The sequence below is a fragment of the Tenrec ecaudatus genome, chromosome 5 (genome assembly GCF_050624435.1).
Source record: "Tenrec ecaudatus isolate mTenEca1 chromosome 5, mTenEca1.hap1, whole genome shotgun sequence".
In the NCBI taxonomy this organism is placed as follows: Eukaryota; Metazoa; Chordata; class Mammalia; order Afrosoricida; family Tenrecidae; genus Tenrec; species Tenrec ecaudatus.
Genome location: NC_134534.1, coordinates 72,258,086 through 72,283,373, shown reverse-complemented (window position 1 = coordinate 72,283,373; position 25,288 = coordinate 72,258,086). Strand labels below are relative to the sequence as shown.

Genomic DNA, 25,288 nt, shown 5'->3' with positions numbered 1-25,288 from the left:
ATGCTCAGAAGCACGTCAGCAGGCTGATGACAGAGGAGGGGCAATGGCGAGGCGTTCGGCTCCTAGGAGGAGTCCCAGTCTTGGAACCCACAGAAGCAGCTCTGCCCTGTCCTGTGGGGTTGCTCTGAGCCCACATGGAGGCAGTGTGTTTGGTTTTTGAGTTTGATGACAGAAGATTAACTCCGGGAGGGTGGTCAGGAATGCCCGCCGAAGGAGACCTGAGGGAAAATATGGCCGGCAGAGGGGCACAGGTTAAGAGGCAGGAGATGGCAGGAAGGGCAGGGAAGGGGGGTGCTCTGGCTGGAGTCTAATGACAGAGGGGTGAACTGGGTGGGACCGTGCAGCTGAGACTTGGGCAGAGGTTAGACCATGTGGGTGCTGACAGGCCTGCAGAAATAATTCAGTGGGCAAGGGGGAGCCAAGGGACGGTGTCAGCTCGGAGGGAGACAGTCAGAGGGGCAGTCAGGAAAGCTTACTCTGGCTGCTGTAGGAAGAATGAATCAATCGGCCGGGGTTGGGACAGAAGTCATGACACCACGTAAAAGGTTCCCCATAAACTCCATGAGACATGTTGAAGGCTATTGCCTTAGCTTCATATTTTTGCCACTTCAGCCTGTTGTTTTTTTCCTCTCAACCTCCTTGGTCAGAACCAGCTTTATCTAGCACCAGCAGTATTTTACCAGTGATGGCGTAGTGGTGATAGTTGAGCTTCTAACTGCAAGGTCAGCAGTTCGAAACCATCAGTGGCTCTGCTCTCCTTTGGTAAACCATTACAGTCTGACATCTCCCAGCGGGCAGTTCTACCCTGGCCTAGAGAGTCGCTATGAGTTGGCATCAACTTGATGGAAGGGAGTGAGTTTTGAGTAAGAAGTCATTCCTTACACACGGGCGGAGTGATTGGAACCCACCGTAGGAGCAAGATGAAACTTTGTGCTCCCTGTAAAGACAGTCAGCCTCAGAAGGCCTAGGCAGCAGTGCTTTGGTTTAGGTTGGTAGTTGTCTGTGAATTTCTGTCTTGCCATATTCTGTCATCACGCCACCCATCATTGCACCCCCACGGTTACCGTCCCCTGGGAGCATCCTGGGAAGTGGTCTGTGTTCACATCTGAGTGTGCCTCCTGACCAGAAGGGCTTGGGAAGTTAGGACGAACAGGGCAGCGCTGGTGCTGGGGAGCCCTAGAGGGTGACCGGAAGCCACCCTCCTGCCACCCTGCCCTGCCAGTTCGGGATCGAGGGGAGAGTATGTTGTCAGAATTAGCAGGGGGCCTTTCTCTGATCCTGGCAATGTGGGTTCTAGTGTCGAAACCAGAGGGTTGCCAGTGACTGCTCCTCTTCTCACATCATGGAAAATAAAATGAACCAACAGTCTAATTTGTAAAGTTTGCTAGGGTTCCCAAAACATTTCTCCCCCACTATTGGGAGCAGGCTATATTGCTGGCTATCTTAATCCCAGCCCTGGATATTCTGTATTATAATGTCCATGTCACTTATTTCCATCAAGAATCGGGATGAATAAACTATGCCTCAATAAGAGACGCGATGAGCCTAAGGAAAACCAAAATTGCTCTGTGATTGCCGAGTGAGGGGAAAATCAGAGGGGGGGCGGGTGCCGTGGGAATTGGAGGGAGGCTGTGTTAGTAAAGAAGGGAAACAGGAAAAGTGTAACTGATTCATCCTGTGATGGGAGGGTGGGGAGGGTTACTATGTATCTTCTTCCATTGCCAGACCTGTGGGCCTTTGTAGTTTGGTTTTCCTGTTTTAATCTATTTTGCAATGAAATTAATATACAGACGTGACAAAGATGGGCTTTGTTTCTATTGAAACATTTCAGATGTGCTTGGAGTTAGTATCCTGAGAGGTGGAAATAAGCAGATAGAGACGATACAGTGTTAGAGTACAATTTCAAGAAAGTTACCAATTATTCTGAGGCTAGAATTTGCTGGGTAGGGCCTTTCATTAGAGTTTAATATGAAGCCCATTCTCATTCTCAGAAATGATTTCTGCCTCCCCCCCTCCACACTTATTTTCTTATTCCCTCGGTCAGTTCCCACATCCGAAGATCTTCCAGGCCAAATTTTCCTTCTTTTGGGTGCAGGCTTCTCACCTACCTTTACACCTTGGCGTGAGTCACTGACCCTCACTCACTGCTTCCTTAGTGAAGGGTGGATATTGCTATTTATGAATATGCATCTACTTTGTAATCTGGGAGGGTCTTCTATGAATATCACGCAGCCGTAATGACGTGAAGAAGTGGGCTTCCTTGTCTAGATAAAAGAACCATAGGCATTCAGAAAGCACTTCTCCGGCTGTTCTGAGATGGACGAAATCCAGGACAGTAATTATGTAATTAATTACAATGGACTTGATGATGATGATGATGATGATGATGATGATGATGATGATGATGGGGGGTTGGGAAATGGGTCAAACAAAGCAAAAGAACAACCCTTTAGCTAGTGCTTGCCTATTTTAAGCAGTATTTAAACAGCGTAATTTTAGCATAACACGCAGTGTTTTCTGTCATAGGGCTTTGCCCAAATTGTTGGTGGCAAAGTGTTAGGCACACAGCTGCTGACGGAAAGGCCGGGCACTTTGCTCACCAGCTGCTCCCAGGGAGAAAAGACCGGCTCTCTACTCCTGTAAAGATTTTGGGTTTTTTTTCAGGTGTGGTAGGGGCGGGGCTAGAAAGTTCAAACAATACTAGTTCTAATAATATGAGTCATTTCAACTCATAGCGATATTTCAGTCAGAGTAGAACTGCCCCTAGGTCTCCAAGGGCGCAGACAGACACATCTTTCTCCCGCGAGCCAGCTGGTGGGCTTGAATCAGCAAGCTTTCCCTTCGCAGCCACGGCACCCAGGAAGATCACAGCCACAAAACCGCACAGGGCAGTTCTGCTCTGTCCCATAGGGTCCTTATGAATTGAAATTGCCTCCATGGAACCTACCAACACCCATATCGCCATTCTTACAGCCCCGAATGAAGCCCAGCGGCTGTGGAGTTGGTTCTAGCACATGGCAACCCCATCTGTATCAGGACAGAACTATGCTCCACAGCATAGAAGTTGGTCACCAGGCCTTTCTGCAGAAGGCTTTCTTCTACACACCACACCACACATGCTAAGGGGTCCGTGTGTCCTCACAGTGACATAAGAACCCCTCCTCGGCAGGCTCAGGTGAGCCTGCGCCGGAAAGCTGTGGGCGGCATGAGGGGTGCGCTCTGCTGCATGTCCATGCAGGGGGAGTGCTTCTCACAGCCCAGGCATCTCCATCTGTAAGTGGAGGATGCTCACCTCCAGTTTTGCAGTGAGACGCTAAATGGCGTGCTCAGTACAAGCACTTGAAACAGGTCATTCCAGAAGGGAAAAAACAAAACAAAAAACTCACTGCCATCCAGGTGATTCTGACTCGTTGCGATTCTCTAGGACAGGGTAGAACTGCCCCCATGCGTTTCAGAGACTATCACTCACTCTTGACAGGCATCAAAAGCCTCATCTTTCTCCCTCAGAGCGGCTGGTGGTCTTGGCCTTGCAGCCTTCTACATAGACCACCACCAGGCATGAGTGCTCAGTAAATGTTAGCTTCTTAGCCTTGGCACTGGTGGCAAGGTGGCCCACATAACTCTAATAGTGGGGCTCTCCTGCGCAGTGTCGGTCATCTAGCAGTCTCCCTGGCCTCTCCCCGCTAGCAACTCTCCATGCGGTGACTACCAAAAATGTCCCCAGACCTTGCCCGATGTCCCCTGGGTGGGGAGGCAAAGTCACCCTAGTTGAGAGTCGCTATGTACATTATCCTTTCTCCTTCAGCTGCTAGCTGTAAGGTAGGAGGTTCGAGCCCTTCCAAAGAAGGCACCTCAGAAGAAAATAGCCTGGCCCATCCGAAAAATCAGCCATTGAAAATCCTATGGAGCAGAGCTCTGCCCTGACATGGACGGCAGTCACCGGGAATTGGAACAGATTCTATCACAGCTGTTGGTTTGAATTGGTTTTATCCTTGCAAATTCAGTGTCCTTCCTCAGATCTATTTATTAGACCTCTGAAAATTCTCGTTTAACCTATTTCTTTGTCTTGTTGGCCTGGGTTAAGTAGAACTTGGGGCTGGAGATTAAGGTTAGCTCGCTCATTCCAGGTTAGCACCTGACCTCAGTCTCAGTAGAGCTGTGTGACCGGCCCCCAGGACAGCACTGCACCTTGCAGCCAGTCCACACGGTGAGCTCGTGACTGCAGTATGTGACAGCGGATCTTCCTGTTCTCCCCATTCCTCTTCTAAAATGCCCTGCATACCTGTGAAGCTCCCTGAAGGTTCCAGTTGTGATTCTCACGTGAGTGGCCGTGCTGTGTCCTGTGCTTCTTTAGGGGTGGGGCCTCTTATTGCCATTCTCTTCTTGTTCAGTTGTATTTGGCTGCCAGGCCAGAGGATGATTTTGCAGAATTTTAATTGCTTTGGTCTTAAAGAATAAATATGCATTACATTTGCAGTAATAGCAGGGTTGCCCTTTCATAATTTTACTTCCAAGCACTTAAAAATAAGTGGCTGTGCTGTCTTCATGGCCGCTCAGAGGGCGCTTCCTAGCACGTGTATGTCTGTGTATGGTGCGACCAGGTGGGCAGCGGCCCGAAAGTCGGACCACCAGGGTTCAAATCCTGACTGCTGCCTCCAGGAGGCTACCTCATCTTTCTCTCTTTTTTTTAAAAATCACTTTATTGGGGGCTCTTTTAGCTCTTGTAACGCCCCATGCAGCCACCTCATCTTTCTGTGCTGCAGCTTCTCCTGGGTTTCCTCTCAGTACATCTGTTGTGTAGAACAACCACGTTCACACAGGTAAAACCCAATCTTTGGTTAGAATAAGCTTAGCCAACAAGGAGAGGAAATCTGAACTTGGGGAGAAGCAATGTTGTGTAACAAGCGGATTTTAAAGTCAGGTGAGCTTGGATTTGAGTCCTGGGTCTGTTGGCTACCCTGGGAACCAGCTTGGACAAGTTACTTATTCTCTACACGTGTTTCTTCACAGCACCATCTCCCTGCCAACATAGGATTTTTGGCTTCGGGGTTTTTGGTGGGGGGGTGGTGGTGGTGGTGGTTTTTGTCTCTTTTCCTCAGAGGAAAATGGCAAACAGGTGTGAGCTCATGCTCTCATGCCTGCCTCGCTGTCTTCTCAGCCAGGATGGGACTACACAGCTGGGCTTGTGGCCGTGTCCTCGTAGCATATCCTGCATCGCTGCCGTCAGACTGCTCACCTGTTGCAAGGCTTATGTTGCTTGTCAGTCTCCTCTCCTGGTTAGGATTTTTGCTTTCTCTACCTTCCTTTTGTCATGATTGTCATGAGGGGGTTCTTGGATGAATAAAAAAAAAGAATTCAAAACAAATGAGGGTAAGAGGAGAATTCAAAAAGTAGCAGTCCTTGGGTTCCAATTCACACACGTGCTGGCTTGTTCCAGAAATCACGGGTCTAAACCTGTCTCTGGGATTAGTGGGTGGCTGCAGATTCCCCTTGTAATGTATTTGTCTTAGTTTTGTTAGCATGTCTTACCAAAAAAAAGAAAGCTCTCATCAAAGCAGCGGCTTCTAAGAGCATCTGCCGAGCCACTTGAATTCAGGACAGAGAAGTGAGTGCAGAAGGTTTGGGCAACTGTTTTGTGAGATGCCAAAGGGTTAGGTGACCTCTTTTAGCTTTGCTCAAGGGACACTGGAGGGTCGTGGGGGGTTCTTCGGAAGAGGTTTTAAGAAAGTGTTATGATGCTGGAAGCGATGGCACCAGTATTTCCAGTTCCAGCAAGGTCATCCGGAATGGAAGGCTTCAGCGGAGCTTCCAGAGTAAGACAAACTAGGAAGCAAGGCCTGGTGATCAATCTACTTCCAACACTTAGCCGTTGAAAGCCCTGCAGCTCACAGTATTATCCAAGGTCGCACTGGAAGATGAGCCCCCGAGGTTGGAAGGCCCTCAGAATACACAGAGGCAGCCAGAATGGACTCACGGTGACCAGCAGTCCTGAAGCTGGTGCGGGACTGGGTGTTGCTTTGTGTTGTGCATGCACCGCTGTGAATCAAAGCTGCCTGAGGGGCACTAATAGGCCCTATTTAGTGATTACCTAAGGCAGCGGTTCTCAACCTGTGGATCGTGGGGGTCGAACGACCCTTTACCCCAGGGGTCACCCAATTCATAACAGTAGCAAAAAACTACAGTTATGAAGCAGCAACGAAAATAATTTTATGGTCGGGGGGGGGGTGTCACCACAACTTGAGGCACTGTATTAAAGGGTTGTGGCATTAGGAAGGTTGAGAGCCACTGGCCTAAGGAGCCCTGGTGGCGTAATGGTTACAGATTGGACTGCTGACCATGAGCTGCTGTGTGGGAGAAAGATAGGGCTTTCTTCACGCTCTGAAATCCACCGGGAAATAAATAAATAATTAACTAGTTTTTTAAAAGGAAAAGAAACCCACCAGGGCAGTTCTTCCTGGTCCTACAGAGTCACTATGAGTCAGAATCGGCTCCTTGGCAGTGAGCTTATGGAATGCTCTGTCTTTAATTCTAGCTCTAGTTCTTGCATCAACCACATGAATAGGTGGTGGTATTTTCGTTTTCTCTCTCTCTCTCTCTCTCTCTCTCTCTCTCTCTCTCTCTCTCTCTCTCTCTCCTCTCTCCTCTCTCCTCTCTCTCTCTCTCTCTCTCTCTCTCTCTCTCTCTCTCTCTCTCTCTCCCCTTATCATCCTTCCTGTGCCTTCCTGTGCCTCCCAGCAGCCACAGTGCAAGGGAGCTTGTGGGATGCAGGCTGCTGAAGTGAGCATCCCAGCAGCCTGTGATCATTTCGTCACTGGCCCAGATTCCTGCCACCCAGCTCGCTCTCACTCAGTCCTTGCTGGCTTGTTGTTGTCACTGCTTCTGTCTCATCTCTGGCCAAGCTGCTGCCTCCCTCCTGTCACACCAGAGTCCCATCAGTCCCAGTGGAATCAGAGCCTGGTTCCAGTGCAGCATCTTCCGCTCCAGGGTTCTTTGAGGAGAGTGGCACAGCCCTCAGCAATGCTGGGAAAGCGGGGTGCCCTTGTTGGAGTGGTGGGGTGTATCCTCTAACACTCTCAGCTTCTTTCCTCTGCAGTCTGCCAGGAAAGTTCTAGCATCTTAGCCTCATTGCATGTGAGCCATATTCACTCCAAGCTTAGCCAGACTGTCCAGCAGCTCTTTAAGTACCCTCCCTCCCCTGTACTAAAACCAACACATTCAGTCTAGAGTCAAAGGTGAGCACACCTGTCCTTGTGAATGGGGTCAGTCCAGACTTAACGCTCAGGTCTCTGATCCATTTTAGCCTCCTTGAACTTTTGTATTTCCTCCCTGGCTTCCTGAGAAAATTTGCTGCTCCTCTGCAGAGGATTTTTTTCTTCTCTCTCTTTCTTTTGATATAAAAAAAATTATCTCGTCCAAGAAATAATTTCTGAGCTCTTTTGGTCCATAGCCCGTCATGAGACAATGAGTGGTGATGGAGTGGTGGGGAGGGCATTGGTCTGATAGAGACTGGCGGGGCCCCGTGACTTCAGCCCATAGACAGCCCCCCAGCTTGGAACTGAGCCACCTCTGGGACTCAGCTTTCAGCCAAACACTAGACAAACCAATGCCGTGAATAATAGCACCAGGGAGGAATGCACTTCTAAGCACAACCAACTACAAGAGAGCAAAGGGGCAGCCTTTGTCCCAAAGCAAAGTTCAGCAAGCAGGGAGGGTTAGGAAAGGATGAACGGAAACAGGAAGCACAGAGAGGAAGTGGAAAGAGTGTTGCTACCTTGAGGGAATTTCAGCCACTGTCAGGAAACAAGCTACGTTTATGTCATTGCATGGAAAACTAATCTGCTCTGTAAACTGTGGTCCAAACTACACTTAATAAAAGAAAGAGCCCCTTCTGTGATTGGCTCGCCTGTCCTTAGCATTGGTCCTTAAGTAGGTCAGCTCTGCCACTCTCAGGGTTTCTGTCCTCCTGGTGGGAGCCCAGGGCTTTCAGCTTGCCTTGGCTTTGTGGGCATTCTCAGGGACAGCCAGAAGCAGCGCCGCGCGAGCCCATGCAGTGTCTTTGAACTCAGCCTGTTCAGCCCCGGGACCTTCCAGCACCATATCTGACGCCTCTTATCTGCCTTGGGCTCCTGGGCACGGACTGGGCAGAGCGGTCATTTGGTTGAACATGCCATCACTCTGTGCCAGATGACCAGCCCCTAGCCACGTCCTCCACCAGTGTTCCTATCAAGATGCGTCTCGTTTCTGAAGGTCTTCTCCCAGAGTCAGAGCTGGTTCCATTATTGTGTGAGGCTCACTGGTAGGAAACGGGACATGCTCAAAAGTAACTGAGCATGCTGGAGTCCAGCAAAGGGCTTTTTATTGAGGTGCTGTGGGCAAAGTGAAGGACACCCACAAGATATTAGCTCCCAGTTTCCCTCAACTCCCATCCTCCAACGGACTCCTGGACCTGAAAGCAAGGACGGCCCACAGGAGAGAGACCCCTCGGTAGGAGGCGTGGCCGTCAGGAAGGAGGAGGGGGAATCAATGCCTTAGTAGTTTACCCTCTGCTCTCCTACTAGCCAGTTGTCCTGAATTGATGCTGCTGCCTGGTGAGCCGTGTGTGCACCTTAAAATAGAACTGTGCTCTCCAAGGTCACCAATGCCTGATTCTTAAGTCAATTTCCAGGCCTTTCTTCTAGTTCACTTGTGAGTGAACTTGAACCTTCAACCTTTTGGTTAGCAGCTCAATACACTACGGTTACACGACTAGCCAGGGCAACCCTGGTCTCCCCCAAGTACCTCATTTCCACCAAAGCCAGCTAGAAGCCAGAGAGTAAGAGGTACCTTGGTGTGAGGGCCACGGAGGTCAGACTCCGAGCATGGGGTTAGGTGGAAGAAGCGCTACTAGACTGACTTCCTGAGATTAAACTGAACGTCTCAAAGATTTTCCTTGTTGTCTGGAGAGCACTGGCTCTTTTGTTTAGAAAAGGTGATAGGAGTGTGACATGTGGAGCCTTTTGCTCATGAGTGGAAGGAGGACATGCCCATAATTGCATGTGTTCTTTCGGAAGAGCTAGAGTAACACTGCAGATCAGAGGTCCAGTAGCTAAGAATTACTGTGTAACAGGCTGTTTATAATGCAGTCCAGCATAAGGGGGAAGACTGGGAACTTGAGAGGCAAGCAGCATCGGTTCAAATCCTGGGTAGGTGTTGTTCAATCTCTGTGTGTAGCAGGTGCCGCATTTGTACTACAGGTAAATCAAATGACCCAATAATCATTCTGAGCATGAAATAGGTTGTTTGTAAATTGCCAGGCATGTGAAAACATTACCCAATGCTTATTAAGTAAAAATAAAAATAGGGAGTTTCCAATTCATTAGGTCTTGTGTGGAGCACAGAATTGTGAATTCTTTAGCAAGCTCCATTAGGCCACCCCAATGCAAGAAGTGTGACTGCACTTGAAAGACCCCTGCTCAGAATCAATCAAGCTAAGAGTTCTCCCAGGGGGGAGCTACCCGTCACCCACCTGCACTGCAGTGAATAAGCCATAAGCACTTTTTAGCTGGGGAAGGTCGATGGGGTGCAGATGTTTGATTGTGGCTTGCCTATGGTGACAGAGGTGTAAGAGAAACTAAATCGAACCTTTGTTAGGCTTCAGAGCAAAAGTAAATTACTGCCAGGAGTAAAATGAGTCCTGTGACTAAGGAATGACAACGTAGGGCATTTTAAAGGTTGTTTTGCTAATCAATTCTCTTTTTTTCTGTTGGTTCAGGTTGCATGATGGCATTTGAACAGTACCTCAAGAGGTTTTATATTTTGGATTCGTTCATGGTGTTTGTCCTCTTCTGACTCTCTCCTCGGATTCAGGGTTTGATGCCCTTCGAGGCATTGACCCCAGAGAGCTTGTACCATGGACTGCAAGGAGAGCTGCCCAAGTGTCAGCATTCCCAGCTCTGACGAGCACAGAGAGAAAAAGAAGAGGTTTACTGTAAGTATGGATGTCCCAGGAAACATGGAACCATTGCCTCTAGAAGACATTTCTGTTTCTGCTCTTGCATCGGCTGGACTTTTACTTTTTCTATTAAAAGGTCATTTTATTGGGGGCTGTTACCCCCCTGATCACAATCCATAATCCTCTCCACAGATCAAGGTTTTCCCTATCAGCTGTGAAATGGTTTCCCCTGCACAGCCTTTGCTGTCTGTTATCGCTGGAATAGAGCTCCCTGTGCTCGGGCAGGGTTTCAGGTATAAATTCTCCCCTTTGGAGAAGAGTGTGGGACAGACAGGCCCACTCGCCACAAGAAAAGCATGCATATGCACGTGCATCTGGGACACAAGCCCATCACTCTGCGTACGCCGATGCCATTGGCCCCACGCTGAGGACCAGACCTCAAAATAGCCACAATCTCTGTCTGAGGGCATTTATCATTTTCTGATGTCTCGCTCAGTTAAAAAAGAATTGTTTTTAATCCAGTATTTTATTTCCTAAAAAGGCAAGGCCTGCATCTGTCTTTACTTTTCATATCACCATAGCGATTACTCTTGTTGTCAGTTAGCGTCAAGCCAGCCCCCAGTTCATGATGGCAACCCCATGCACAACTGAACAAAATGCTTCCCGATCCTGCACCATCCCCGTGATCAGTTGCAGATTGGACAGTGTTCTGCTGCGATTCGTAGGCTTTCCACAAGTAGATATATCCAGGTCTTCACTCCGATTTGTCGGGAAGCTCCTCATTCAGCTTCGGAAACCACAGCAGCACTCAGACTTTCACTGAAAGGGGGATGTTGGCTGTTGGAGAGGCACTTTGACGGGGAATTGAGCACTAGGCTCCGGCATGGGGGCATGAAGGCTACAGTTGACGCCCCTCCCCGCCAAAACCTCATCTTCCATCGGCCTTTATAAGTTCTAAGTACAGTAGTTGTCAGACTATATAAGTATGGCAGCCCTCGGCTTAACCACATACTCTAGCTATGAGTAACTTCACTGAAGAACAGTTTTAAACGTCCTATAGTTAGTAGTATGTGCTTTGTACAGTATTGCAGCACCTAAATGCTGATGGTATCATTCTTCCGCCAACCCCCAAAGACAGAGATCCAATTAATAAAAACACTGGCAGTAAAAGGCAACCGCAGTGACTACTGAGGAAGAAACGTATGCAGTTTATGTCAGAACCAACTTCTGACTGCATCCACAGAGCAGAAGCCTGTCTGAACAACTGCCTGTACAGGGATATTTGCTGTAGTCGCCTGTCAGCGGCTATTCTTAGAAAATACTGTCATGAAAACTGTATTATTTAGTTCCACTCGTCCACTTCATAGATGCAAAGACCTCTTAGCACCATTACCCCTGAGAAAATGACATTTATCTTTGTCTCTAACTCACAGTCCCCACTCACCTGGGACAGTATGAATACACTGACTTAATTTTATTTAAGACTTAGTTTGGGGTTATAATGTAACCAATTTTTAGGTGATGCTCAGCCTGTAGATGAGAATGCCGACACCCTTTTAGGTTTGCTCTCTCTGTCTCATTGGAGCCGTGGTGCAGGAGGAGAGGGGCTCCTTTCAGTGTGCTGAGTCAGTGACTGAGCTCAAGACAGCAGGGTGGAGGCTCTGCATTCTGTAGATCTGGCGAACCTTTGGCTGTGGTAGGCCGAGCCCACCCCTGCCATTCTCCAGGCATCCACTGCTGGCATGGTAGTTGACAAAAGAACTTGCAGTCTGTTCTTTGTTGGCTTGCACAGGGACTGGTGGCCACTCACTGTTGACTCAGCTTCACCTTGGCTTTGGGTGATTGTAGAGCCCAGAGTCTCTGAAATACCCTTCACCTGGTCCTCACTCAGGTGGGCTACCCTCGCTGTTAGCAAAGACCACCTGGTCTCTGCCAGGTGAGCCCCAGGACCAGTGACTTGCACCTCGTAAAGTCTGCGTCAGGTGGGAAGTGAGGAGAGCTGAGGGTTAAACTCTCTGTCTGTGATGGCTCCACTCTGCTACTTCCCTAGGCTGGGTGTCCCTGTTGGTGCCAGGTCCTCCCAACGGCTGCCTGTCTCCCACGGTCCTATGCAAAGTACTGGAAACTGCTCTCTGCACCCTGAACCACCACACTTGTGTGCCCTGCACTGACGCCCATCGCAGGCCATGTGTGTCTGGCCACTTGCCACTCTGGTGACACAGTGGTTAAGCACTTGACTGCTAAACCCACCAGCCCCTCCAGAAGAAAAACATGTGGCGGTCTGCGCCTGGAAAGATTCCCAGCTTTGGGGCAGTTCTGTGCCCTGCAGCGTCACAGGGAGTTGAAAATGACCTCATGGGAATGAGCTTAGTGTTTTGTGTTTATTTGCTTGTTTGGGGGGGTGGGGGTGGATCATAATAAACTCTATGCTTGTATTTCATAGTCTTATAAAGGTTTAGCTTATCACAATGACGGTGAACAAGGGACACCAGCTTTAAGGGCAGGCTGCTGGGCTCTGGTGGAAATTGTTTCCTGGAGATCCCCCGCGGAGTTTGGCATCTCCCCACCACCACCCCACCCCCCCCAACTTGGCTTGCTTACTCTGTTCTCCTTGATTGTGTAAGAGGTTGACTCCAGACACACTATGCTCACCTTGTCCCTTACAATGATAAAGACAACTCCCGCCCAAGGGGAATTATAAGTACATGCCTAGACGGTAAGAATTTATAGCACTTATTATTGGGGGGGGGGTGACAACAATGACGAGGACACACAATTTGATCCTTAGTAAAGGATTTATTCAATCTATAAGGAAGGATTTCTTTCACACACGCGCACACACCCTTTTCTTTTTTGAGTCATTTTCTTCAGAGGCATTACCTTCTGCCGTGCTTGACTGAAGTTCATATATAGCAATATAGGCAGTGGGCTAGCTCAGGGGTCCTTTGATTTTTCCAGAGCATTTTCCTGTCTTCTGTTAAAGAGTAAGATAGCATCACCCTACCACACACCCCTCACCCCATTCCCACAGCTGTTGCTGACTTTTCAGAGATGCTGTTGAAGTCACCCTGCTTTGTTCACGTCTTCAGAATCAGGTGACACTTATCAGAAACGTTCTTAACCACCTGGACTAGCACCTTCATATCCACCCCACCACTCTCACTCTCTGCCCATGTTATCTTGCTTTATTTTTAAATAGCTGTTCCCTCTTACACGCTACTTAATTTTTAAGCAGCTGTGATTACCATTCAGCACACTTTGTGTTTATTTTTGTGTGCCTTTCCTGACTCGAACGCAAGGTCCTTTCGGGTGAGGGCCTCTGTGTTAGTCCGGGTAGAACTAGAGAAATACAGAGACAGTCAGATGTGTCAGTGAGGGTTTTATATCACAGAGCAATTGCATCTTGAGAAAACATCCCAGCCCAGTCCAGATCAAGTCCATAAGTCTAAATATTAGTCGATATGTCTGATACTATAAATTTTTCTTCAGACTCACACAGCACATGCAATGATGCTGAATGCAGGAAGATCACAGGTCAGGGGTGAAAACTCCTGTGGATCCAATGGCAGTGGAACATCACAGGGCCATCTCCACAGGTCCCCACCACATGGCTCCACGTGGCTTGTCCACTGGAAGACCAAGAGAGAGAGGAAGTTCCCCAAATCCTCATGAGACGACCACACCCACAAGGAGGCATCATCAGGCTGTGACCTGATTGACGGGCTAAACTCCACCCCTACACTTATCAAGTCAGCATGAAATTATGTGACTACCACAGCATTTACCAAAAGCTACAACAGAAATAGTAGATGTTGAAGGAATATTAGCTGGACTGATGTTGAATCTAAAGTACTACCAGGCTCGTGGGTTTGTGGCTGTCCTCTGTCCTCACAAAACTGGGCTCTAATTCGCATAGAGCCCACATCTCTCCAACACAGGCTCCAGCCCAGCAGGCCCAGACGTCCCGGTTATATTTAAGAGCAAAAATAGAAATTGTGTTACTGAATATTCAATAATTTATTTATACTCTAGTTCTCATATGTCTTCTATATAGCTCAGTACCATGAAGCTGCTGACAGAGAAAGGCATGGCATTCCAGAATGTCTGGATGCAAACCAAGTCTAAATTATGTCTTAATTTATTCATTCAACAAATTGGCAGTGAGTTCCTATTGTCATCCCTGGTACTGTTCTGGGCATGAGGGGACCCAGTGGGAAACAGAATGGCAAGACCCTTCCTCTCAGGGAGCGTCACCTTCAGATTCTTTCACGTGCCCATAAGCGTTGTTCTGCTTTCTGTGAAATTCTGTTTGGTGTTTTTGCGAAAGAATGTATGTGTGTGTTTTGTCTTTTGCCTATTGCTGTTTTATTGGAACTTAATAAGTACTTGTTCTTAAGTCATACTGTTGTTCAGTAGCTTCACATGGTTTTATTTTACTTCCTGTAAATGTGCTTAGAGCTGAACTGCTTCCGCCTGGCACCGGAACGTGGGTTCTCGTCTTCCCACTCTGCGTAGCCACAGTGGGCAGCGTCACCTTTGTGAGCCCTGCCCTCCTCCCCGAGAGTCAGCACAAAGCACGCAAGAAGCATCCCATAGTGTACCCGAAGTTTCGCATCCTTTTCCAGCAGTCTGCTTCAGAAGGAAACCCAAAGTGCATCTGTGGCTAGTCTCGGCGGCCTGGCCCCACTTCCCTGGGGCCTGAGTGGGTCGTGGCACCTCCCTGAGCTCTCTTCCCGAGGAGGAGGCTGCGGCCTTAGAACTGGACCTCACATCTTCCATCCATGACCTTCCTCTGAAGGAGGCTTGAGGGCTGCTCCTTCGCACACACAGGCGCCCAAGCTTTCTCTAAGCTAAGTGGTGCATCTCTGCTCAGTGACTGAGATGCTCTTTTTTCCCCTCAACATTTTTAAATCATTTTATTGGGGCTCATACAACTCTTATCACAATCCATACATCCATCAACTGTGTAAACCCCATCCGTACATTCATTGCCCTCATCATTCTCAAAACATTTGCTTTCCACCTAAGCCCCTGGCATCAGCGCCTCATTTTTACCCTGCCTCCCTGCTCCCCCCTCCCTCATGAACCCTTGAGTTATAAATTATTATTTTGTCAGATCTTGCACTGTCCAATGTCTCTCTTCACCCACTTTTCTGTTGTCTGTCCCCTAGGGAGGAGGTTTTATGTAGATCTCTGTAATCGTTTCCTCTCTCTACCCCATCCTCCCTCCTGGTATCGCCACTCTCACCACTGGTCCTGAAGGGGTCATCTGTCCTGGATTCCCTGTGTTTCCAGTCCTTATCTGTACCAGTGTACATTCTCTGCTGTAGCCAGATTTGTAAGATAGAATTGGGATTATAATAGTGGTGGGGGGGAAGAAGTGTTTAGGAACTAGAGGAAAGTTGTATGTTATCGTTGCTACACTGCACCCTGACTGGCTCATCTCCTCCCTAAGACCCTTCCATAAGGGATGCCCAGTTGCTTATAGGTGTGCTTTGGGTCCCCACTCCACACTGCCCCGCATTCACAGTGATAGGATTTTTTGTTCTTTGATGCCTGATAACTGATCCCTTTGACACCTCTTGATCACACAGGCTGGAGTGCTTCTTCCATGTGGGATTTGTTGCTTCCGAGCTAGATGGCTGGTTGTTCACCTTCAAGCGCTTAAAACCCCAGACACTATATCTTTTGATAACCAGGCACCATCAGCTTTCTTCACCACATTTGCTTATGTACTCGCTTTGTCTTTAGCAATTGTGTCAGGAAGGTGAGCATCATGGAATGCCAGTTTAATAGAACAAAGTGTTTTTGCATTGAGGAAGTACTTGAGTGGAGCCCAATGTCCATCTGCTACCTTAATACTAAACTTACAAACATATGCACATAAATCTATTTCCCCATCCTCATGTATAAACATATTTACATATGTACATGCCTTTATTTAGACCTCTATAAATGCCCTTTGCCTCCTAGCTCTTTCCTCTTGTACCACTATCATGCTCAGCCTTCATTTGGGTTACAGTAATTCCTCTCAGTTACATTACCCTTGATTACACCCTACCAGGCCTCCTGCACCCTCCTCACCACCAATTTGGATCACTTGTTGTTCCCTTGTCCCTGGGTTTGTTAACACCACTTCCTTTACCCCCTCTCCCATGTCCCCCCGGAACTGTCAGTCCCGTTGTTTTCTCCTCCAGATTGTTCATCCAGCCTGTCTTACTTAGACAGACCTGTGGAGATACCATGCACAAAAACAAGATAGAGCAAAACCAAGCAGCAAAAGAAAACAAACAAACAAAAAGGCCAATGACAAAACAAAAAGCACAACGCAACAACAACAAAAAAGGAAAGCTTGTAGTTAGTTCAAAGGCTGTTTGTTGACCTTTAGGAGTTTTTTCCCCCGGTCGAGTCTGATGGGGTTTTCTTAACATTTTATTGGTACTTAATCCACTTAATCCACATATCACACAATTCAGTTGTTCAGTCCCATCAAGAAGAGTGGTTCAATTATTACCACATTCAATTTTAGAATATTCCTCCCCACCTCCCCCGGTTAAGTCACTTTTAAAATGAGTTGTAATCACCATCAGTCTGTGACAGAGATTCCTGACCATGCCTTGCCCTCTGGGTGAAACTTTAACCCCTTCCTTGCAGAGGGGTGTGGGTTCATATTCTAGGGCTCCCGGGTATAGCTGTGGGCTTGCTAATGTGATCCTGCCTTACACTCACTGTGGGGTCATACAGTAAAGTCACACCTAGCATAAGGGAGGTCTAGTGTTGCTTTTAACTTTGAATTTAGGAGTGAGTCTCCCTTGCCTCTCTTATAGGAAAGGATATACCCATTTCTGTGGCTGTCCTCGAAAACAAACAGTTTCCTCTTCTCTGAGCTATGAGCTATGGGCAATTGTGCTATAAATCCCAGTACCACTCATATCTCTTTCTCCAATCTTTACTATGATATAACGAAATTATATCACACCAGCTTTATTCCTCAAATACCTACTTTATTTCTGTGTGTGTAAATAGAGGTTTTTGTAATTTTTCTTTTCGATAATTTCTTATGTCCTTTATAACATCTTTTGCATCACATACTATACTTTTCAAGATTGGAGTATGTGGGAATATGTGTAAGGTGAATTATGAAAGGTAGTTCTACAAGTAGTGGTGGTTTTGATATTGTTTTTGTGCATGAAGGGACAGAAGACTTAGATTTCAATTTTATTTTTATGAATGTGTAGGTTTCTGGTTTGTTTGTTTTTTAAGTATGTGAACTTGGGCAAGTTAACTTTTCCTCGAGTGTATAGTGGAATTGGAATATTCTGCTTACTTCATGGGATTGCGATTATGTATGAAAATATCAAAGACATGTTCAACTGGTGTTGGGGAATCTGAGAATAATTCTTGAAAAGATTACTGTAGAGGGGAACACTATCATTTAATTTAATGTTTACTCTATCAGACAGGTTGTCAGTGGGCACCCACCAGCTGTACCAAGAAAATGTCCAAAATGTTACAATGCAATAGATCTAAATAGCGGTGGTATTTCTGAGTAATGCAAGCTGTTTACGCTCTCGGCTACTAACCAAAAGGCTAGCAGTTCAAGTACATGTAGAAGCACTTTGGAAGAAAGACCTGGGGATTTATTTCCGAAAAACAAGCCAGCGAAAACTGTGGAGCACAGTCTATTCCTGCCCGTGGCCAACAAGGCTTGAAGGCAGCTGGCTCAGTAGTGTGTGCGGGAGTGCGCACTGTCATTCCCTGAATGTTCCAGAAGTATTTTCCAGCATTAAATAAGTAAAATCTTGCCTGCTGATAAGTGGTTTCGTTGAAAAGTGTATACGTTTTGGTTAATCATATATGAACATTAATACTTAGTATTTGTTTCATGAGAACAAAAACAGGCTTCATGTATTTGAATGGCTAATGAGTTTCGTTTTTTTTTGTAATTAAATTTCATTCTGTGATTTTTTTTTAATTTCCATAGGTTTATAAAGTTCTGGTTTCAGTGGGTAGGAGTGAGTGGTTTGTCTTCAGAAGATATGCAGAGTTTGATAAGCTCTACAACACTGTAAGTAATAGTCTGTTTTGCAAGTGAGTATTTAAAACAAAACCTCTGAGAAAAACCCAACACTTAACATTTTTGAAAAAACAAACCCAAACTCACTACCATTAAGCTTTTACTGACTTATAGCGAACTGCCCCTGTGAGTTTCTGGGACTCAAACTCTTGATGGGACTAGAAAGCCCCATCTCTCTCTCTCAGATTGACTGTTGGTTTCGAACTACTGACCTTGCAGATCATAGCCCGAAACATAACTGCCAAACCACCAGGGCTCCCTCTGTTTATTTCCCTGATTTAAATTAATCGCTGTATCTATCAAATCAGCAGAAAGGGGTAAGTGATTTCTCAAAGGTATCCTCACTTTGGAATTCATAAAGAGAGAGGCGCAGTCCCAGGGAAAGCATTGGGTTGTGGGAACTAGATGGTCAGCTGCGCACATTGTCGTGTCTTGTTCTTAGCTGTGGAGAGCCATTCGGACTCGAATGTGACAAGGTCGAACTTGGCTCCTTCACTTGAATCTCTACAGAAGCAGATTGCCAGCACTTTCTCCCAAAGAGCACTGGGTGGCTTTGAACTAGTAACTTTTCAGTTAACAGCTGAGTATTTAACTGTTGTGATAAATACCCTCCCACCCCCCAAAAATCCACCACAACTCAATCCCACTGGTGTCGAGTTGATTCCAACTTACAGTGTATAACCCATGGGAGAAGACAGCTTTGCCCTGCAGGGTCCCGCAGCTGTCAATTGTTGGTGAAGCAGGCCCCCTCTTCCTCCCAGGAAACCGCTGGGGAGTCCGAACTATCAGCGTGCCAGTGAGCAGCGAGCACGTAACATTGCTGCAACACCAGGCGCCTTTAATGTTGAGACGATTACAAGTGAATCCTTTCGACTGACCTTGTAAATCATTAAGACTCATCTTATTTTGGTTAAATTGCCCATGATAGGTCTGAAAATCTGTGTCCTGAAGGCCACCCTCGTTCCCATAATTTCACTCTTAAAAGATAAGTTGCATGTTCTAGATTTTAAGAAGTTTAGACAACTAAAATCAATTAAGACTTTCCAAATTCCTGACCATTCCTTGATGGGTGAGATACAAGAGGTCTGTAGCTATTTATGATTGCGTCATTAAAGGTCCATCATAAGCTAATGCTGGCATTTTTAAATAGCTTGTGAAGCAGAAGTTAGCCCACCAGGTAACTGTAACGGAGCAGGCTGGAGCTTACAATGGTGCCTGTGTTTGCAGAGGATATTGCTTTAGTCTGTTGGCCCAGTGGAGAAAGATAAGGATATTGTGATCAATTCCAAAGAAAGGCGAGTCACTGGAACGTGGCAGTTCTTACATAGCATAATTGATATCACATGCAAACAAAATCTTGCTGAAGATAGTTTGTAAATGGCTGCAGCTGTTCATAGACAGGGACCTGCTAGAAATGTAAGCTAGATTCAGAAGAGAATGTAGAACCTAGTTTCCCAAACTTGGCTAATCGTTGGAATCACTTGGAATCTGAACTGTATTTGCAACATTATGAATCAGAATCTGTACAGGGAGGACCCCAGGGAGCTGTAGATCACAGGCTGCACCCTTCAGTATGGATTATATGTCAACGTTAGAAAAGAAAATTCACAACTGAATCACTACACAGCTTAAGGTAAATGGAGACAAGTACTGACGTCATCAAGGATTTCATTTTACTTGAATCAGCAATCTCACGTCCGTGGCAGCGCAGTCAGGAAATCAGGCTGCCTGCAGGAGGCCCTGATGTCCAACGTTGGTGTTCTGTGCTGACAGCGCCGTGATGGGTGTTAAATACGAGTTGGGTGCTTTGTTTTGTTTGCTTCATTTTCAGTGTCTTATTACCAGTGTCTTGTCTAATCTGTATGTGTTTGGATTGCATGCTGCTCTGGTTCTATGCTCATTACTGTGGTTTGACACAAGTTGGGGACTGTGTGTTGCCTTGGTCAGATCTGCTGCCAGTGATCTCTTTCAATCTTGAAACAGAGATGCCACGTTGAGGGCTGAGTCATGCTTGACCCAAACAGTTTTTCTCAATTGCCCCAAATACAAGCAAAAGCTAGACAGTGACGCAGGAAAACTGAGGACTAATTGATTCATTCGAATGGTTGTATTGGTGAGTGTATAGAATTTATCATGAGCTGCCAGACGGATGAATAAATCTGCCCCGGAAGAGATGCAGCCATAGAGCTCCTTAACCGTCAGGACAACAAGACTTTGTCTTGCTTAGTTTGCAGACATCCGCTCTTCAGGCGAATGTGGGAGTGGGAGGACTCTGTCACATGATGTTTTGGCATGTAGTTGATATTCATGCACCAGCTTCTGGTCCAAGCACTTTATATATATAACCTTCTTTAAACCTCATAAGAAATCTGTAAGATAAGCACTAGGATTTAAGGAAATTGAGGCACAGAAATGTTTAAAAAACTCCCCCAAGGTCACGTAAACACTGTTTTACTGGTACACAAAGGATGATTAATCAGTTTGTTCTGTTTTTTTTTTTCATCTGTTCTTAACTATGACACTGTATGTTGGATGATGGTTTACTTAAAAATTTGTCTTAGGGTAGATGTCTTTAAAATCAGATTGTATTCCGTTTGGGTGCACATGTCTAAGAAGTTTATAAAGTTAAGTTCACATATGTTTGGTTTGTTTGCTTAATTTTAGTTGAAGAAACAGTTTCCTACTATGGCCTTGAAGATTCCTGCCAAGAGGATATTTGGTGATAATTTTGATCCAGGTAAGAAGTAGCTTCATAAACTGACTCTGAGGTGCTGCTTGGCATGTGAAGAAGTACTTCACACGTCCCTTGAACTATGCAGTAGTGCAGGGCTCTGTAAACCGCCTTGTTCTCATGTTCTATGAAAAGAAGCTCTCCGGCAGGTGTTTACAGGTTGTGAGGCTTGGTTTCAGTTACGTTGTGCACTTGATTCAGTTGCTCCTCACTATAGGCCTGTGGAAACAGAACCAAAGCCCCTGCCCCTGAGTCGGTTCCAACTCATAGCAATCCTTTCTGAGGCTCTCCACCCCATGGGAGCTGCGAGCCTCACCTTTTCTCTGTGGAGCAACTGGTGATTTTGAACCGTCTGTCGTGTGCTCAGTCCAACACTAGGCGACAGTGACACCAGAGCTATGAGGTGGCCGTCACCACCACCGTAATGTGATAGGTAAAGAAACAGGCATAGGTGAATTAACTTGCCCATGGGCACATACGGAGAGTGAAATGGAAGACTTGGAAATTAAAGTGATTCACTTTGGCATCTTGTAAATTTGATAATTAAAGATAGTTTGGAGATACTGTTCTTTCTTAATTATTTATTTATTTATTAATCGTTTTATTAGGGGCTCATACAACTCTTACCATAATCCATACATATATCAATTGTGTCAAGCATATTTGTGTATTCATTGCCCTCATCATTCTCAAAATATTTGCTCTCCACTTAAGTCCCTGGCATCAGCTCCTCATTTTCCCCCTCCCTTCTCGCTCCCCCCGCCCTCATGAACCCTTGATAATTTATAAATTATTATTTTGTCATATCTTGCACTGTCCAATGTCTCCCTTCACCTACTTTTTTGTTGTCCATCCCCCAGGGAGGAGGTTATATGTAGATCCTTGTAATTGGTTCCACCTTTCCACCCCACCCTCCCGGTACCACCACTCTCACCACTGGTCCTGAAGGGATCATCTGTCCTGAATTCCCTGTGTTTCCAGTCCTTATCTGTACCAGTGTACATCCTCTGGTCTAGCCAGATTCGTAAGGTAGAATTGGGATCATGATAGTGGGGAGGTGGGAGGGGAAGAAAGTTGTATGTTTCATTGTTGCTACACTGCACTCTACTGGCTCGTCTCCTCCCCGCGACCCTTCCATAAGGGGATGTCCAGTTGCCTACAGATGGATTTTAGGTCTGCACTCCCCCTCGTTCACAATGATTTGATATTTTTAATTTGACGCCTGATACCTGATCCCTTTGACACCTCGTGATCACACAGGCTGGTGTGCTCCTTCCATGTGGGCTTTGTTGCTTCTGAGCTAGATGGCCGCTTATTTACCTTCAAGCCTTTACGACCCCGGATGCTATATCTTTTGATAACCAGGCACCATCAGCTTTCTTCACCACATTTGCTTATGTACCCATTGGTCTTCAGTGGTCTTATTGGACAGGTGAGCACACAATGATATGATTTTTTGTTCTTTGATCCCTATTAACTGATCCCTTCCGCACCTCATGATCACACAGGCTGGTGTGCTCCTTCCATGTGGATTTGTTGCTTCTGGGCTAGATGGCCACAGAGATACTTTTCTAACTTTAAGGAAGTCCATGAAGGGCATACATCTGTCCATGCAGAAGAATTTATTAACCCTAATATTAAATATATGATAAACATCAAATATATGATACCCTTCTGTCTTCTGAATGCAATACTTGAAAAATGCCCCACTGTTTACCCTTGAGACCTAGTGTCTACTAACACCAGGTCTCTGACCTGGAATTTACATTCTTGAAGCCACAAGACTGGACATTTCCCCTAGAATTCAAGAAATCAATCCAAGCCATAAATGGGTACTTCCAGAGAGATGGGTGTCTTTCAAATCACCAGAAATCCCATTAGAACCGCCATCTATTTTTTTGTGGCAGATGAATTACAATAAGCTGGACCTGTTGTCCAAACACCACCACCACCCATCTTATTACCTCCTCAGCTAATTTGCTTGTAACCTGTAGCCCATTAAGCCTGTGATGCCTCATGCCTCTACTATTCCTGCTCACAACTCAAGATGTGAGCTCTGTGCGTCTTCTCTCAGACCTCAACTTAGCACCATTCTCTCTCCCAAACGCTGTGCCCTATGGATTACTCCCCAGGAATCACAGACTACTCCTCTTTATCCTCCATCTTTTTCATATTTGTTTAACGTCCTTGGCTGTATTTTAAACTTGGTGTTATCCCTGAGACTATGGGACTCTCCCATGGAGGCTCTGTATTCTTTTCTATGTTACGGACCAGAGGACTGGAGAATCTTCTCACTTCCCCTGTTACATGTAGGCATGCTTTCCTCTTGGGAAAATTTAGTACATCTTCATTGTAATTGCTAATCTATTGTGTAGTGGTCTGTAGATTATATGAAGAGGGCAACCAAGTCTTTTTTATTGATTTATAATGCATGGCAAATACTAATTTGTCAATAAATATTACCAAGTACACAACCTGTTGTATGAAAAGAAGCAAGAAAAAATTGGATTCGCACAAGAAGGTCAGATCAGGCCAGTGGCTTTTCTACTCTTGCTTTGTTTCTAGCAGATACTTCTTTCCCAGTGCAATCTGATAGCGTACATTAAAATGGAAGTGCCTGATCGATGGATCAACGACATGATCCCTGGAGCAGAGGTCAGAAAACGTGGTTGTGGGCTGTGTTCATCAACAATACATGGGCCTTAGGGAGCAAGGTGATGCTGGGACTTGAAGCCAGCAATATACAAAGCGGAATAATTATGGCAGAGAAAAGAGACCAGGAGGACACAGGGAAGCTGCTTCAGGGGCTGCTTCAAGAGCCCTGGAATTAGATCATGAGAACTCAGACTAGGGGCTAAACAGTGAGCCGTGTGCCAGAATTCTTTAGATAGAAAGTCTGCAACAGAGCTTGGTAATTGCTTAGATAAAGAAGCTATGTGGAGAAAGAATCACTGGGTTCTAGGAGCCTGAGGATCAGAGAAGGCATTCTTTGGAAGTAGCAGAAGACCTTTCAAAGGAATTGAAACTGCATGTTCGGGATGACAGGAGGCTGAATGGAGGTTGATGTTCTATGGGGTCCTTAATTGAACCCTTGAGAGAATCATTTCGTCAAAGTAGTAAGTCAAAGAGATAAAGGCATTGCTTCTTGGTGGTTAAAGGCAAGATATCAGACCAAATTCCCTATGATATTTCATTAAAAATTGATTTTTTTATTGAAGTATAGTTTGAAAATCTGTCCTGAGCATATTATATATGACTTGGCACAAATGAATTATATTGTATGTCACAGACATCTTAGAAACACCCTATATTTGAAAACTGGAAGTTTGATAATGTGCCCCTCAAGCTAAGCCTTGGGCAAACAATTTCTTGCTCTGTTGGTGAGATAGAGGTACATTTATTAGGTAATAGTTAACAGAACTATGTGATCTTTCACTAAGAGCACGTAGACCATACGTAATATGGAATTACATGTATACAGGCTATTTATTGTGACATTATTTTTAAAGGCAAAAACTGGAACCAATCCAAGTAGCCTTTGCGCATTAGAAACAAAAGGATGAGAAAGCTCTTTAGTGTTAGCCGTGGAGTGATGCCCAGATTGTGCTGTGCACAGAGCAATGTGCCGAATGAATGTGTGCAGGAAAGGCGTGGAGGCCCAAAGGGAACAATGGGACAATGAAGGGAAAACTGATGAAACTGTTGACTTGGAGGAGGAGGAAGGAGCAGCCATGCGCCTTCAGTGTCCCTCAGTGGAGCTCACTTACAGCTTTGATGTTGAAGCCATGTGAATATTGGAAACAATCAAAAAGTAAGATCAAAAGAGAAGATAAAGCAACCATTTATCACTGAAAGGAAACGGAGAGAAAACTAAGTATCTATATAATTTTTTATTGATGAGGTAAACACATAGAAGGTAATCATGTTAAATTCATTTAAAGCAGAATTTCCACCAGGAGATATGGGCAAAGGACAAAAAGAAAACAAAAGCAAAACAATTATCACTTTGTTCCATAATTTTATTGTTTGTATTTATTATTTTAGAAAAATGCATATACACGGGTGTTTCAAAAGCGTGTGGAAAAGTTGAAAGATAATGGAATCTTTCCACAGACTTTGAATGTCCCTTGTTTCTCTTAGAAGTGATTATGCTAATGCTACACCAAGGTTTAAAGTGAAAGAGGGGATACAAATATAGAATTGAATATTTTAAGTGCAAATACTCAACTTTTAACTTGGTTTGGAAATACAGTATAAAGTTATGATATGTAGTTCATACTATATAGGGTTCAAAATTGTTATTTCATTTTATCTTTTTTATTAAATACTTTTATTGGAGGTTCTTAACAACTATCACAATCCACACATTCATCCACTGTGTCAAGCACGTTTGTACGTATGCTGCCATCATCATTCTCAAAGCATTTTCTTTTCACTTGTGCCCTTGATACCAGCTCCTCATCATTATTTCATATCTTACATCATCTACTGTCTCCCTTCATCTACTTTTCTGTTGTTCCTCCCCCTGAGAGGGTTATATGTTGATCCT

General features: G+C 45.6%; 1 protein-coding gene across 1 annotated transcript in view; it reads left to right on the top strand.

Annotated features, from left to right (window-relative positions):
• SGK3 (serum/glucocorticoid regulated kinase family member 3) overlaps positions 1-25,288 on the top strand; it is a 77,469-nt gene that overhangs the window by 6,421 nt on the left and 45,760 nt on the right. The window contains exons 3-5 of the mRNA XM_075549610.1: positions 9,752-9,967; positions 17,916-17,999; positions 20,673-20,745. Of these exons, the coding sequence (XP_075405725.1) occupies positions 9,890-9,967; positions 17,916-17,999; positions 20,673-20,745 (235 nt within the window). The 5' untranslated portion in view covers positions 9,752-9,889. The remainder of the gene's footprint in view (positions 1-9,751; positions 9,968-17,915; positions 18,000-20,672; positions 20,746-25,288) is intronic.